The sequence below is a fragment of the Anopheles marshallii genome, chromosome 2 (genome assembly GCF_943734725.1).
Source record: "Anopheles marshallii chromosome 2, idAnoMarsDA_429_01, whole genome shotgun sequence".
In the NCBI taxonomy this organism is placed as follows: Eukaryota; Metazoa; Arthropoda; class Insecta; order Diptera; family Culicidae; genus Anopheles; species Anopheles marshallii.
This window is the reverse complement of record NC_071326.1, coordinates 7,718,854-7,732,092: the sequence shown is the minus strand read 5'-3', so window position 1 is coordinate 7,732,092 and position 13,239 is coordinate 7,718,854. Positions and strand designations below refer to the sequence as shown.

Here is a 13,239-nt window from a genome sequence, read left to right as displayed (position 1 = left end):
GGGCATATTTTGGGATGCGCACTTCTGATGCTCTGAACCAAAAGTGGCGCGCCCCCATTCAAAAACGTGACTAGATAATTAAATTATTCAGCGAAATGCAAAAAAACACAACCAACAACACACAATAACATGAATTCTGAATTAAAAGTGCACATTATGAAGGAAAAAACAAACTCACGATACTTTTGTGACATGTTTTGAAGAAGTTCAGAAACTATAGCGACATTGTGGCGTTTGAAACGATGAAAACAACTACGGTGGAGCTTGTGGTGCCCCCGGGTTAGGCTAGTAAATGACACCATTTCGATTATGCGGGGCGCATACACAGACATCACTGTTAGCATGGTTCCTTGTACGCACATGGAGGAAGCAAATCATTAATGTCACTAAAAGGACGATAAAAATGTACGAAAAGGAGGAAACCAATCTTTCCCACACGCCACTTTATCTTTGGGAACCCTTTGGTAAAAAAAAAATAAAAATGCATATAGACGCAAAAGTAACACGAAATGAGATGATTAGTACGATGGACAGTAACAAAAGAAAGAAGGAAAATTTTAGCTTAATCGTCAAGGATATTCGGAATGCCGTTTCCGTTTCCATCTGTGTATTGAACGTTTACATCTAAATCTGTGCGGATCGTGAATGGTTCGCGTAAATGGTCGTCGCACACACTAATTATAAATATTGTCAACAGTGAAACACCGTCTATCACGATAGGATGAAACTATTCCCTGGGTTTGTCAAAGAAGAGACACGTACGCACCGGGGGAAGAACAACCTTAAAGTGCTTTTCGGTGAAGTGAATTGTACGTGTGTGAGATTTTGTGTGTAATTGTGCATGTGCATAGCAAACTGCACTCGCTAGAAGAAAAATAGTATTGAAATTTTGTAGTTTCGATCATACAGTGTAGCAGTGAAACCAATTGGTAGCAACAGTAGACAAAAAAGAGCAAATAAACAAAACACTCACAAAACTAAGTTTGTACGAACTAGCTAACAATTTTCTGTGTTCGCGTGTATTCATTACGAAACACGGAGCGAATCAGCGCAACAGGTGAACATCAAAATCAATCAAAATTGCGTAAAAAGGGTACATTTGTACAACCCCGAATAATCGAATCCTTGCGTGTGACGATGATGGTTTTGAAGGGTTTTCAACTGCACTGGGGTGCATCTGATGATTTGAACTGACTTTACCATTGTGAGCGAGTCCACCAGGAAACTTTTCGTGTAAAGCACCCTTTGCCGAAGTTCCTGTCGTGTCTAGTAAGCTTCACGTTCATCTCCCCTGAAGGAGATCAAGACACCGTTTGCTTAGATTTACAGGAAGAATCAATAGCACCCATATTTATAACAAGCATGGAAAAGCAGGCAGGCTCGCCCGCGGTGTGCTAGTTAAAATACTTCCTATTTCTGTAATTTTGCAGTATAAAAGATTGCCGTATTCGTGTCGATTACGAAGCACCCGGGGTTTGTGCTTTATCTGAAGGACAAATTAAAGTCATTACGCATACCTAAGCAAATCACACTAGTGTGTTGCATAAAAAACTAAACAGTTTTTAACAGTACATAAAATATTCCAAACGACGCAACAAATAAACATGAAACCACCATGAACGCGCCTCGTACATTACAGAGCAAAACAGCAAAGCAAAGAAGTTCTTGAATGGCGTACCGGCGTACCATTGATGAGAATCGAAATTGTTGACGCTCGATATAAAATTTACAAAAAAAAACAAGACATGCATGCCGCAAAACCAAAAACCGATGCAAGAAATGAAATGGAAAAGTAGTACACGAAAATAAGAAATCACCATTTACGCTAGATGTGAAATGAGAAGTGATAGTTAAAATGAAAAAATGATGATTAAAAGAAAAACAAACCCACATAAAATGCAAAAGGATACTGATAGGAAAGCAAATAGATCGGTAAATCATTGCACTAAACGTAATCCCACGTATGATTACAGAACAAATTAACAAATCCTACCCATATAACACAAAAAAAAACGAGGAAAGGATGGGAAAATTATGAACTGACGATGATGAAAAATGAACTCAAATCTCTTCACTTAGGTAACAACAGAACAACAAAACTACTAAGAAAAAAAATCTGACGAGAAAGAAAGAAAGAATACGTGTGAAATAATGAAAACTATTACAAACCATTTACTAGAGAGAATGAAACATAGTAAACGAGCATGCCAGTAAACATATTCACAGTACGATGGTATGTGTACACTACTGGTGTGTATATATATACAAAAAAGAAGGAAGAAACAAACAAAAACATGGTAACAAAGTTGACCAACAAGCGGACGCACATGTATTTGCATGTGCGAGAGTGACCAGAGTGATGAAATGATCTCTCTTAAGGAAAAGGGATTAATACAAAGATGGGAAATACAAATGCCAGCAGAGAAAAAACGCAATGAAAATTGTGAAGAAGCAGAACAAGAGGTTCATCACATGCAACAAATGTGCAGCGCATACTATTGTCCGCCGGCTAGAGCAGAAAATACTAATTTGATGAAATGCACTGAAAAAGAATGTAACAACATTAAAAGAGAATGAACAAAAAATCGTAATAAACCTTATTAATAATAAAACCAAACCGTAGAGTCTTTTGTTATGGGTTAAGTCTGCAAGTGGAGCTGCATTTTTGCAACACAAAGTCCACACCACCAGTCGCTTGGTTTGTATTATGTTTTATTTAAAAAAACCTGCGCTTCAGTACAACTTTATTCTTATTACATACATACACAACACACATACACACATACACATACATTCAGTGTAAAGTTTTTGATTTTTGCATCGAACCGTATGCGCGCGCGGGTATGTCAAGTGAAGCAGCTGATAATTAAGCAACAACCATGCAGAAAGATGGGAAAAAAACCATATATGTGAACGATCATAAACCCGTATCCGTTGTGTGTTGTTGGTCTGTGTTTTGGTTTCCGGTTTAGTGTATGCACTATCAAAAATGGGATCAGCTAAGTAAGCTAAACGAATGTTCAAATCAAATCAACACAACGACGGTACGATGTGCTTCGTGAAAGTGGAATGTTCCTTTTCTTTCTACCTTTATTTGGATGTTAAAATATTCTCTCTTTTGTTTGGAATTACGATTTGGTACATTCTCGACACGCTTCATTTAATTCGTCAAACTTCAAAGGAAAAAAATCTACTTCGGGCTCGCAAAGGATTCATTCTGCTTCTGTAACTAGAAACTAACTTAGAAGCAATCAGAATATCAACCTTTGGTAGTGAGTAGATTTTTCGGGTTTGCAACAACTCATTCGATTCGGCATTTCGATTCCATTTAGCTCGATATTATGTTGCTATTTAGATGTGTATATGTGGAGAGCAGTTATTATATATATATATATAATAGCATCTGTTTAGTTTTTCGCGTTGTTGTTGTCCACCCCGCACCTAAGGCAAAAGGATGGATCAGAATGAACCAACGGCGGCACGATTTCCTTGCCTAACGATTTATAAACTACCAACACGCACATACGCATACACGCAAAATCCCGCCGCCGATTCGTATCTTACAATCTAAACAACTATTGGCGGTTCTGTAACGATTGTTTCTGTATGTTGTTTACGAGCGCTAACATTAAATGCATAGTTTAACTGAATCGAATTGTATTCGATATTTCGATTGGGCGTTTAATCGTATAATTTGGAACGGTTTCGATTGTTGTGCCCCTCTTCGAACTAATAACCCTATTGGTCATCTACTGGCGAAGAACCTGCCATGTGCATCATCCATAATGTTTTTTTTTTTGTTTTTTGGAAAAGCGTATTGAGAGTTGGGGACTAATTGAATTAAAAAACAAACTGATGATAAACTGATAAACCTGCTTTTAAAAGGCCTGCGGCCCTGTTTCCAATAATAATCTTGTCATTATTTATTATCGATCGATTGATCATCGCGCACTGTAAGTATATGTTACAATATTGTCCGCCTTGTAGCTTGTACCTTTCCCTTCTGATTCCGTGCACTTAATGCCTTTCTTTGCTTAGCTGCAAATATGCTGTAAACTTGCGAAATGAAACAATCGCCCTTCTAAATACGATTCCTTTTGCAACTGTAAAGGGGTAAAAACGATGCACATATATATTAGGCTCATTTGCCATTCGTTATTGCTTTGCAAACGACAAACATTGATGAGTGAGTTACTTGGATCTCAATTGCATTGCGTGAGCAAAAGTTAATAATCCTATAACGATGCTGCAAGACGCAGCTAGTGAAGGAGTAAAGGTACGATAATTCATGATCATGTTGCGAATGATCACATGGAATGCATTCAGCGAGTCGGTTAAGCAGTATCGAACAAAAACGGGTTCGATTCGAGATTGAAGCAATACTTATATGCAGAACAATACTAATCAGGGAATAGATTTCGGTCATCGTGTTGGAATAATTGGATGCCGCATGGGATTAGAAAAAATCCCTTTCTCCTCTTACTGCTAAAGCTCTCATTTCACCTTGTCCGCGGGAACTCGGCCAATTGGTGTGCCTATTGTTTAATTTAAAAAAATCATAAAATATTGCTTCGCTATTCGATTAGCGTACTACGAGTAGAACATCCAATTTAACCACCCGTTGTACTGCTGCTGCTGTACGATTGTGATGGATTAATTTGGATGCGAATCTTATTCGAGTCTCGATCCGGCTGTATTTGATGCGCGGACCGGGACGATCCTAACCGATTGCTCGAGTATACGCCCGATCCGGCCGATCCTTGTGTGGGTCCGGCCCTTTGAAACGACGAAGCCGGTGGCGACAGTGCTAACGATGCAGGCCCGGAAGCCGTACCGTACTGGTACTGGGGCAAACGTTCGGCAACGTCCGGTGCTTTAGATGTGGGCAGCCGGGAGGACTTTTGTGTGGGTATGCCGGAGCGGAACGAACCCTGCAGCGAACCGGTGGGCGATGTAGGCGATTTCATACCAATCGGAATGCGCGAATTAACCCCGACCGGTGGAGACATCGCGCTGGCCGATGCGTTCGAACCACGACGCCGTGTACCGGTTGGAGTGCTGGTAGTGGACGAACCGGTCACCGGTATGTGTGAAGACGATTCGGTAGAATACTTGCGTTTCACACTACTGACAGGAATGGATGACGATGGCCCCGCCAGCGGTGATGTGGTACCGTCAGAGTGCATCATCAGGACAGGGTAACCCTTCCTACCGGACATTGTGCTCGATGGGGACACCGGTAAAAGCGGAACCATTTCGTTGGTTGGCGTGGTTCCATTTTGATGCTGTTTGTGGGACGGGCTTGTTGACGGAGGTTGTCTTTGGCGGGGTCGTTGCCGTTGGTGACTACCCGTACTGGAACTCGAACCCACTTGTTGCCGTTGATATTGAGGCAACTGTGAAGGACGGCCGGATGATGCTGGCGGCGGGGGACTTGTGGAAGAATCGTCAGACGATTTCGCCAACAGCTTGTCTTCATCTTCCCGATGACGATAAGGGGTCGCCACCGAAACACCGTTCAAAGTGTCTCGCTCAAGCCCAAAATTTTCATCATCCTCTTCATCATTGTTAAAGAATCGATTGTACCGTTCCGTGGATACATTCATCGGACCGTCCGACGAACCGCCATCCGTTGGCAATGGATCGTAATCGAATAGTGAGCTATCGTTGCCACTGTTTTGCCTGGATGACGACTTAAACGGACGATATTCAACGTATTCGCCTCCACCGTCACTCAGCGGTGAAGTGGGACCACCGGTACCGGTGGCTCCCTGCAGCGACAGGTTACGGTACTGTATATTGTAGTCACTCTTATGGCCGCGTGAGCTTTTGTGCATTGAACCAACGGTGGTGCCATCGTTACGATCGGAAGACGAATCGGTTAGCTGTTGTCGATGACGCGGACTATCATAGTGTGATTCTTCCCTGCTCTCGATCGACTCATAGATTTCACTGCGCGCCATACGATTGTGTGTGGAGGAGGATGCCACCTTCGTTATCGACACCGTTTGTCGTACGGCGTAATAGTCCTCGGTGCCACTTCTTAATAAACTACTACTACTACCAGTGATTGCTCCACTTCCACCGCTTCCCGACAGGTGGTGTTGCAGTTTCGCCTTAGCCAATTCCTCGAACGATGTCATCCGGTGAATGTTGGACTCCGATCCGTTGCGGCTGCCGTACGGCGGTATACCACCGCCAACGCTTAGCACCAAACTGTTGTGGCTGCTATGATGATCCGGTGGTGGCACGTATTTTCGATTCTTCAAGTGACTACACTCGATGATAAATTCACTGTCGAGCGTTGGAGCTGGCGACTTCCGTGACATACTGCCACGCCGGGACGACGAGGTGGAACGCCCATTCGATGCGTAATTGGTTTGGGACGCGGAAGGAGACAAAGGTACCGATGGAGGGAGTGACGGTTGCTGATGGCTCTGAAAATCACCACTGGTAAATTCGGAGTATCTTCCACCACCATACCCGGACGCCGGTACATTGCCATTGCCCAACACAGTGCCGGACGATGCCCTATGTATCGATTGCTGAAGGTACAGATCGATTTCACTGTTGCGGCGCGTTTTCGATTCGTCATCCTCATCGTCGTCGTTGTAGCTCGTGCGTGAGGAACGATTACGACGACGCTGTCCCGTTCCATTTACACCAGCCACGTCCGAGTGGCTTGTCGTCCGATCGTGATTGTTTGCAACAGCGGATGTTCTTGAGAGGCCTACTGTTGGCTTTTGTACCTCTTCAGGTGGGGCCGGTGGTACATAAATGCGGACTACATCTTGCGGAGACATCGCTCGTGGAGTCATTAATTGCTGGGCCGAAGGACTGCGTTCTACCACACTCGTTGCACCGATTGCGGATCTTAAAAGGAGGAAACAGTAAGGAGCATAAGTAACCAGCATGTCGAAGGATATATAAGCGGTCAGGTAAGTAAATGCAGTTAGTAAATACATAACAATGTGAGATTTTGACGAAAAAATCATCAGATTACAGTGCCCAGTGCATTTCATACAGTTATGTTTCCCTAGAAACGATTCTGTAAGTTGCGCTATGACAGCCTTTAAGGTGTTGTTTTGTGATGTTGTACATTTGTTAAGCAAAAAAAATCCTCTTCTTCCTTCGTGGAATTCAACAAACCACAGTAAAACATGTGAAATAAATGCTAAATGCTAATAACAAAAAAGTAACTAACATATAACTAATACATAATATAATAGCACATACTATGTAACTGCTAACGAAAAGTATAGACTGTTTACAAATTTATTTAAATTACTATAATGTGTATGTACAGAAACTATCTTCATGTGGTATATTATTTCATACAAGAAATTTTTGATCGTCCAAAACGCGAATGATATTCCAAGCCGAGCTCGTGCCCTTCTTACACTGTGTATATTGAACTAATTTTTATACATTAATATAACATAAAGGTTCCGTAAACCTTTAAACAAAAAAAAAGCATAAAAATGCTCTAACGGCAGCAACATTAAACCAACAGGTGACAATGGGAAAACAAACAACAGTAACTTATGTACAATGGTCAACGTGAACCAAACGAAGCATCGCTAACATCATCAAACGTTTTCTGTACATTGTTCGAGCAATATCCCGTGCGGAAAGGATTACCAATTACCGATCACAGAATGATTATCTTACGCTCCTCCTGACCCTATGGTACAACAGTGGTAGCTTGCATGCACGACGCACACTACCAACAACACACACAGACTTCACTTACGTTGCACTTCTAAACCTGACCGGCCTCGTCGTGGAGGTGGAGGCGGTGGCGTACGTGGTACCATTTGCGGTACCAGGCGACGCCGATGGCACTGTCGACTGTTTTCGCTTTGATCTGAAACAAAACCAGGTCTTAGGAAGAGGAAGGAAAACCGGGTACAAAGAATAGGCATATTATTACACTCCTTAGGCGACTGAAACGTTAAGTTTCATCAACACGAAACTACAACACAACTGCGCTTTCGTAGCGAACTATCAGACGCCATACATCGACTAATCTACCATTTAGTCGATATAAAAAAGGGTAGCGTCTTTTGTAAAGCGCGTACATAAAAACACATACACGTACACACTACGATGATGTGAAAACATAAAAGAAAACCATGATCGTCTAAGGAATGAATAATAGCTAAACATGATCTACGAGCTGATACATATCGCGAAAGGGTCGGGCGAATTGCTCTAGCGGTTAGGCTATTGGCAGGTAATGATGTTGCGACTAACTGTTCAAACGGATCAAACACAAATGGACAGAAGAATCGAACCGAAATACAAGGAATTACTTACACCGGGCTACTTTCACCGTCGCCTTCATCCTCGCTTGGGATCACGTTCTGATCGTCGACGCAGAAATCGAACGCTTGCTGGGAACGTTGGCTTTGAGCGCCGGAAAGCACACTCAAATCAGCGGTAGATGTAACCGACGTATCGGCAAGTGATTTGCGAGAGCTACCCAGAGGTGATCCACCATCCTCCGATTCTGGAACGTGTACTGTAGTAAAGAAAGGACGTGCAAGAAAATGGGTGTTAGTAATTGTGCTATCTCATCGAGAATGCCTTCATCTTCATCTGTGTCCCAAACAGTGCAGGCAGTAAAAACAGTTTCGGTTGAGGTTCGCTTCAATTTCTCTGTTTTGCTTTAAAGCTTTGGTGCAGAGTGCAGCTACACACTATCATATGCTCAGCTATCATAGATTCAGCTGACTAATGCATTTGACAGATGCTCTTCTTAAACACGTGAAATAAAATATAAAAGCAACGCAATTGAAACATTCTTGTTACACACCTCTCCAGGTCTATCATGGCCCTCAAATAGGAATCTGATAGGCACGAACAGAGACACACAAGAAGAGATCGTAATGCAACGCTCCTCAAATGCAAACCCGAGGTAATACTGCGCGTGTGTTGTGGAGGGAAATGAAACAAAAAAACGCACGCTTGTTACTATTGCGTGAATACTCCATCAAAGATATTCAGCTATTCGTGTAAAGCATTGTAAATGGTGTACAGTTTGGCAAACGTGTCCAAACAAGACTATTTTCATCGGGACATGTCGAGAATGCATACCTTTGTTTAATTGTTTGGTGGAGCCTCCAGGAGTGTTTGCGATTCGGTTGTGATTGGCAATTTCCAGTTCTGTGATTTCTCTCCTAAAACGAAAATACATTAGTATACCATCGAAAGAGTGGTGATATTTGAGACACTTACTTTAATTTGACTGTTTCCGTCACGTCCTTCTCTGTTTCTGAAAACTCTTGCTTTCGTCGACCAATCTAAAAGGATAATGGATGGTACGTTAGTAGAATGTCGAGGATGTATAAATCTCCTATGGAAATACCTGCGCAGCAGGTGTAGGTTCCACGAATATACCGAACTTCTTTTTCGGAAGTTCAATTTCGCTCGGTGGCGGTGGCAACTCTAAGCCAGCTTTGCGTAGCTCCTCCATGCACTGTTCGAGACTTTTAATCACCGCATCGTCATCGTATCCAAAGTCATCACATAGTCGCGTCTGACATAAAGTAAAATATGTAAATATAGAAAAATGGTAACAATTGAATAAAAAAAAATCAATCCTCAGCAGAGAAGCAACAGTTTACCTGGATGTACTGCACAATTTGGTCCATATCGCGTAGCTTAAGAATACTATGTCTGTGCATACGTAGTATGTTATAGGCCATGGCCGTGACCACCTTTTCCCCATCGAGCAGATAAATGTCCCAGACGCGTAAGCATAAGCTGAACGGTATCTGCATGGCGGCAATATAACCGCCGATGCCAAACAAGTAACAAAACAGTAGCAATGGGGCAAAACACACACACACATGGAACACATGTTATTGCATAGATAGTGCGTGAAAAACAGTTTGGGTGGTACAATCAGTACAGTTTCCGTTGGAATCGGTACATCCAGCATACCCGACGACACAGAAGCAGCGAGAGAGAGGGAGAAACAAACATGAAACAGAGACATATAATTAGATGCTGAAGCGTACAGAGACGCGGCCGCACACCACTAACCACACACCTACCCTTTCGATAAACACAACAAAGAACCATTTCAACGAGTACAGGATCGAGTCAAGATTGCACTGGTCGAAGTGTTTCTTAAGCTTTGGTATGAATTTGGTTATGATTTTGTCGTGATGTGCTAGAAAACGGGTCAGTTTTGGGAAGCCTGCAAAAAAAAACGATGTCCATGTGCAACAATTAGCTCGCAGAAACAAACGATCAAAGCCCGCCGCCACCGGGATGAAATACGAATGAATGGAACATACCTTCAATGAACAAGCCGTGCATGGCGAACTTAGCATCGGCCAGAAGGACGCTTAGCGCCCAGAACGCTTGCTCTTCTTCCATGTACATCAGCAGCACACCGGCCAAACCAGACATTCCTTGGCAGTAGCCGACCTACGAGAAGGGTAACAGTTTTAATCTACACATTTCTTAAAATCCTAGCCGATCGTTCCATACCTCTGAATTGTACATACTGTACGCTACCAGTACATTGAACAGACTCCTCTGCCTGTCACTGTAACGCTCGCGATAAAAAATATGATCCCGGAACTGTCGATTCACGTCCTTGTCAATTTGCCGTGCCTCCGTGCTCCAGTTCCGTGCAAGCTTGAGCATCTCCTTGTACTTGTTCTCCCCGGTCTGCATCACATGCTCGATATTGAGCAACTTGCACCAGATCTTGCCACGTAACTTCTCTGGTATTCCTTTGAACACACGTTTGCGGACCTTCGCCTGTACCACTTTATCGTTCCAAGGTCGTTTGCTTGGCTGTGAAAGGCCAAGCAGCTTCACCCACTTCTTCTCCCGTCCCTGTTCGATTTGCAAAGCTTTCGATTCTTGGGGTCTCCGTTTATCCGGTAACTGTTCGTTATGGATGAATCCGTACCTGGGAAACAGTGCGGGAAAGGTATTAGCTCGAATTCAATATACGAAAAAAATAACTTGTAAAAGTGTGTACCAGATAAAGATAACATGTATTACTATCACTTTCTCTCGGTGCCTTCATATGGAGAAAGTGCAATGACCAACATTTCCGTACTAGAATGTCGTCTACATCAATTACTACATCCTACAGGAATGTAGACATTCTAAACTCTATTCTACAACATCATGCACATCGTATGTAAAGAAAAATCTTCATCTTGCTGAAGGCGGATTATGAAATGTAACTGTGTCATTTTGGGACACAAATCAATTCTGGAGGCAGTAAGACTGTTGCATAAGGTACGTATTCTTGTGGTTTCCTCTATGCTGCTATATTTATACTACAGGCTTTACCAAGGCAATCAACTCAGCCCACGCGTTCTGCCCTCTTCTCCCACAGATGTTTATTCAACCTCCCCGTGGGAGTTGTGGGTAAATGGGTATTACTGTTCACCAAATACAGACCGAGCATATATCAAAACGCCTCTGTGTGGCGTTGAACGCCTCTGTACTCTGTCGAAACCATTTCCCAACCATCTCTCTTGTGCCTCACACAGCACAAAAACGTTACAATATACGATGAAATAGGCATTGATGTAAAGCGTTAGTTGCCATGATTATTTGCATTTGCCAAAACCGGAAACTCTTTCTGTGCTTACCTGTCCGTCTGTTGGTACACTTCAAATTCGGGATCCTCCCACGGATCAATCTCGGCTCCCGGTTCCCGGCCCTTATCGTAGCGCTGGAATATCTTCTCCCGTTCCTCCTTTGCCCGGGCTATCAGTGCTTCTTCGTCCATGTTTGGCAATTAGAGATGTGTTTCCTTCGCTAAAGAGCTTCCTTTCTGAACTTCAAATTCCAATCGAATCGGAGTTCTTTCTCCCTGGACCGAAAGAATTGAAGTTGCACACGATTTGTACACTGTCGTCACTGTACTCGTTGCTGAGTTTGTTGATAAAACTGGAAAGATGCCATCATTGAGCAATGTTTTGCGTACGATCAACAGTCTGGTATGAATTGGAGCTAGCAACTCAAGTGACGACCAGGCGTTAGCTGATTTCCGTCCGTTAATTTATTATTATTCATAGTACGATGCTTCCTCCCGGACGTCATTCCGTACGGCTTCCGCAGACGCCTCCTTAGATCCGCCGTATAAGGGAACCATACCCACAACTGCTTTTAATCACCCTTCGGCTGATGAAGTTTCGACTCACACCCGACGAGCACGCATAATTGTTTCACTTAACATTTTGACCAACGGATTGGGAGGGGGCATCGCCACATTCGGATGATGTGTGTATATATTTCAACTTTTTTTTTATAATCAAAACTGTTTACGGTGATGCTGCTCCTGTTTTGCACTGCAAACTCTACATCACATCAATTCACAAAACACCTTTCTCCCGCTTGCGCTGTCTTTAGTTTATGCAGTTGGAATGCTGTTTGGTAGGAAGATGATTATATTTTCACTAGTTACCACCCCGTTTTATTCATCGCAGACGGCGAAAGGTCGCCGTTGAGTAATTTGTCGTGAAAGAGAGCGGTTTGCACCGATTAATTCCACTCCACACGACCACGGCCTGCCTGGAAACGTTAATGAAAGCAATGCTGTGCTACTTTGCTGCCAAGAACAGGACGTATAGGCGATAGGCGCTTGATGGTAATAGTAGGCGTCGCCAATATAGATATGTATTACTACAGAGGAAGGAAGTCATCCACTATCAGCATCCACTATCAAACAAATCACTCTCACCAATCGCATGCACTAGTAAACGGGAGTCTTATCTTATGTTGCTTGACTTCCTAATGTCATATACGCCACTTCTGTTGCTTGCTGCTCATGCACCTGTCATCGTTTTTTTATTACAATCTTTTATCAGCAACATTAAAAGAGATGTCGTTTCGTCTGCATCGCCTTTCTCATTGGTGTTTTCCACGTTTGTACACGTTTTTCACCTTCAACTACCCCCGTCGTTCCCTAAGCCCTACTTTTACAACTCATCTGACCCACATTGCCTCTTCCCGGGAGCCCGGAAGCATGCCACATTCATTAACCATCTTCCACCGGGGCGAGAAAACGAAGAACTCTCCGGGGGCAGCAATGGAAAACGCCGTTCGAGCTTTTCTGGAGCACCGACCTTTTCGTTGCCCACGACACATCACACTCAACCAACCATCAATCGGATTTTGTGAATGAGGCCCATGATCGATGGCGTTCACGTTTTCACGTCCTTTCACTCGTTCCGAATATGGTGTGCAATAAAATCA

The 13,239-nt window shown here is 43.1% G+C and overlaps 1 protein-coding gene across 1 annotated transcript; it reads right to left on the bottom strand.

The window, feature by feature from the left end:
• Positions 1-4,610: 4,610 nt before the first annotated feature.
• Positions 4,611-11,770, bottom strand: LOC128719439 (mucin-5AC-like). The gene is made up of 11 exons (XM_053813064.1): positions 11,631-11,770; positions 10,504-10,933; positions 10,308-10,440; positions 10,062-10,207; positions 9,630-9,779; positions 9,371-9,541; positions 9,241-9,305; positions 9,100-9,182; positions 8,320-8,524; positions 7,754-7,867; positions 4,611-6,873 (listed from the first exon to the last, which is right to left on the bottom strand). The coding sequence occupies exons 1-11, from the start codon at positions 11,768-11,770 to the stop codon at positions 4,611-4,613; spliced, it is 3,900 nt and encodes a 1,299-aa protein (XP_053669039.1).
• Positions 11,771-13,239: the final 1,469 nt, after the last annotated feature.

Bases quoted from the DNA above. Each gene is read 5' to 3' on its own strand.
- LOC128719439 (XM_053813064.1), bottom strand. From the start codon at position 11,770: ATGGACGAAGAAGCACTGATAGCCCGGGCAAAGGAGGAACGGGAGAAG. The intron at 9,780-10,061 runs GTAGGTGTGTGG...GCCGCCATGCAG, and splicing joins TTGTTGTGTTTATCGAAAGG to ATACCGTTCAGCTTATGCTT. The intron at 9,306-9,370 runs GTATTTCCATAG...TTATCCTTTTAG, and splicing joins AACCTACACCTGCTGCGCAG to ATTGGTCGACGAAAGCAAGA.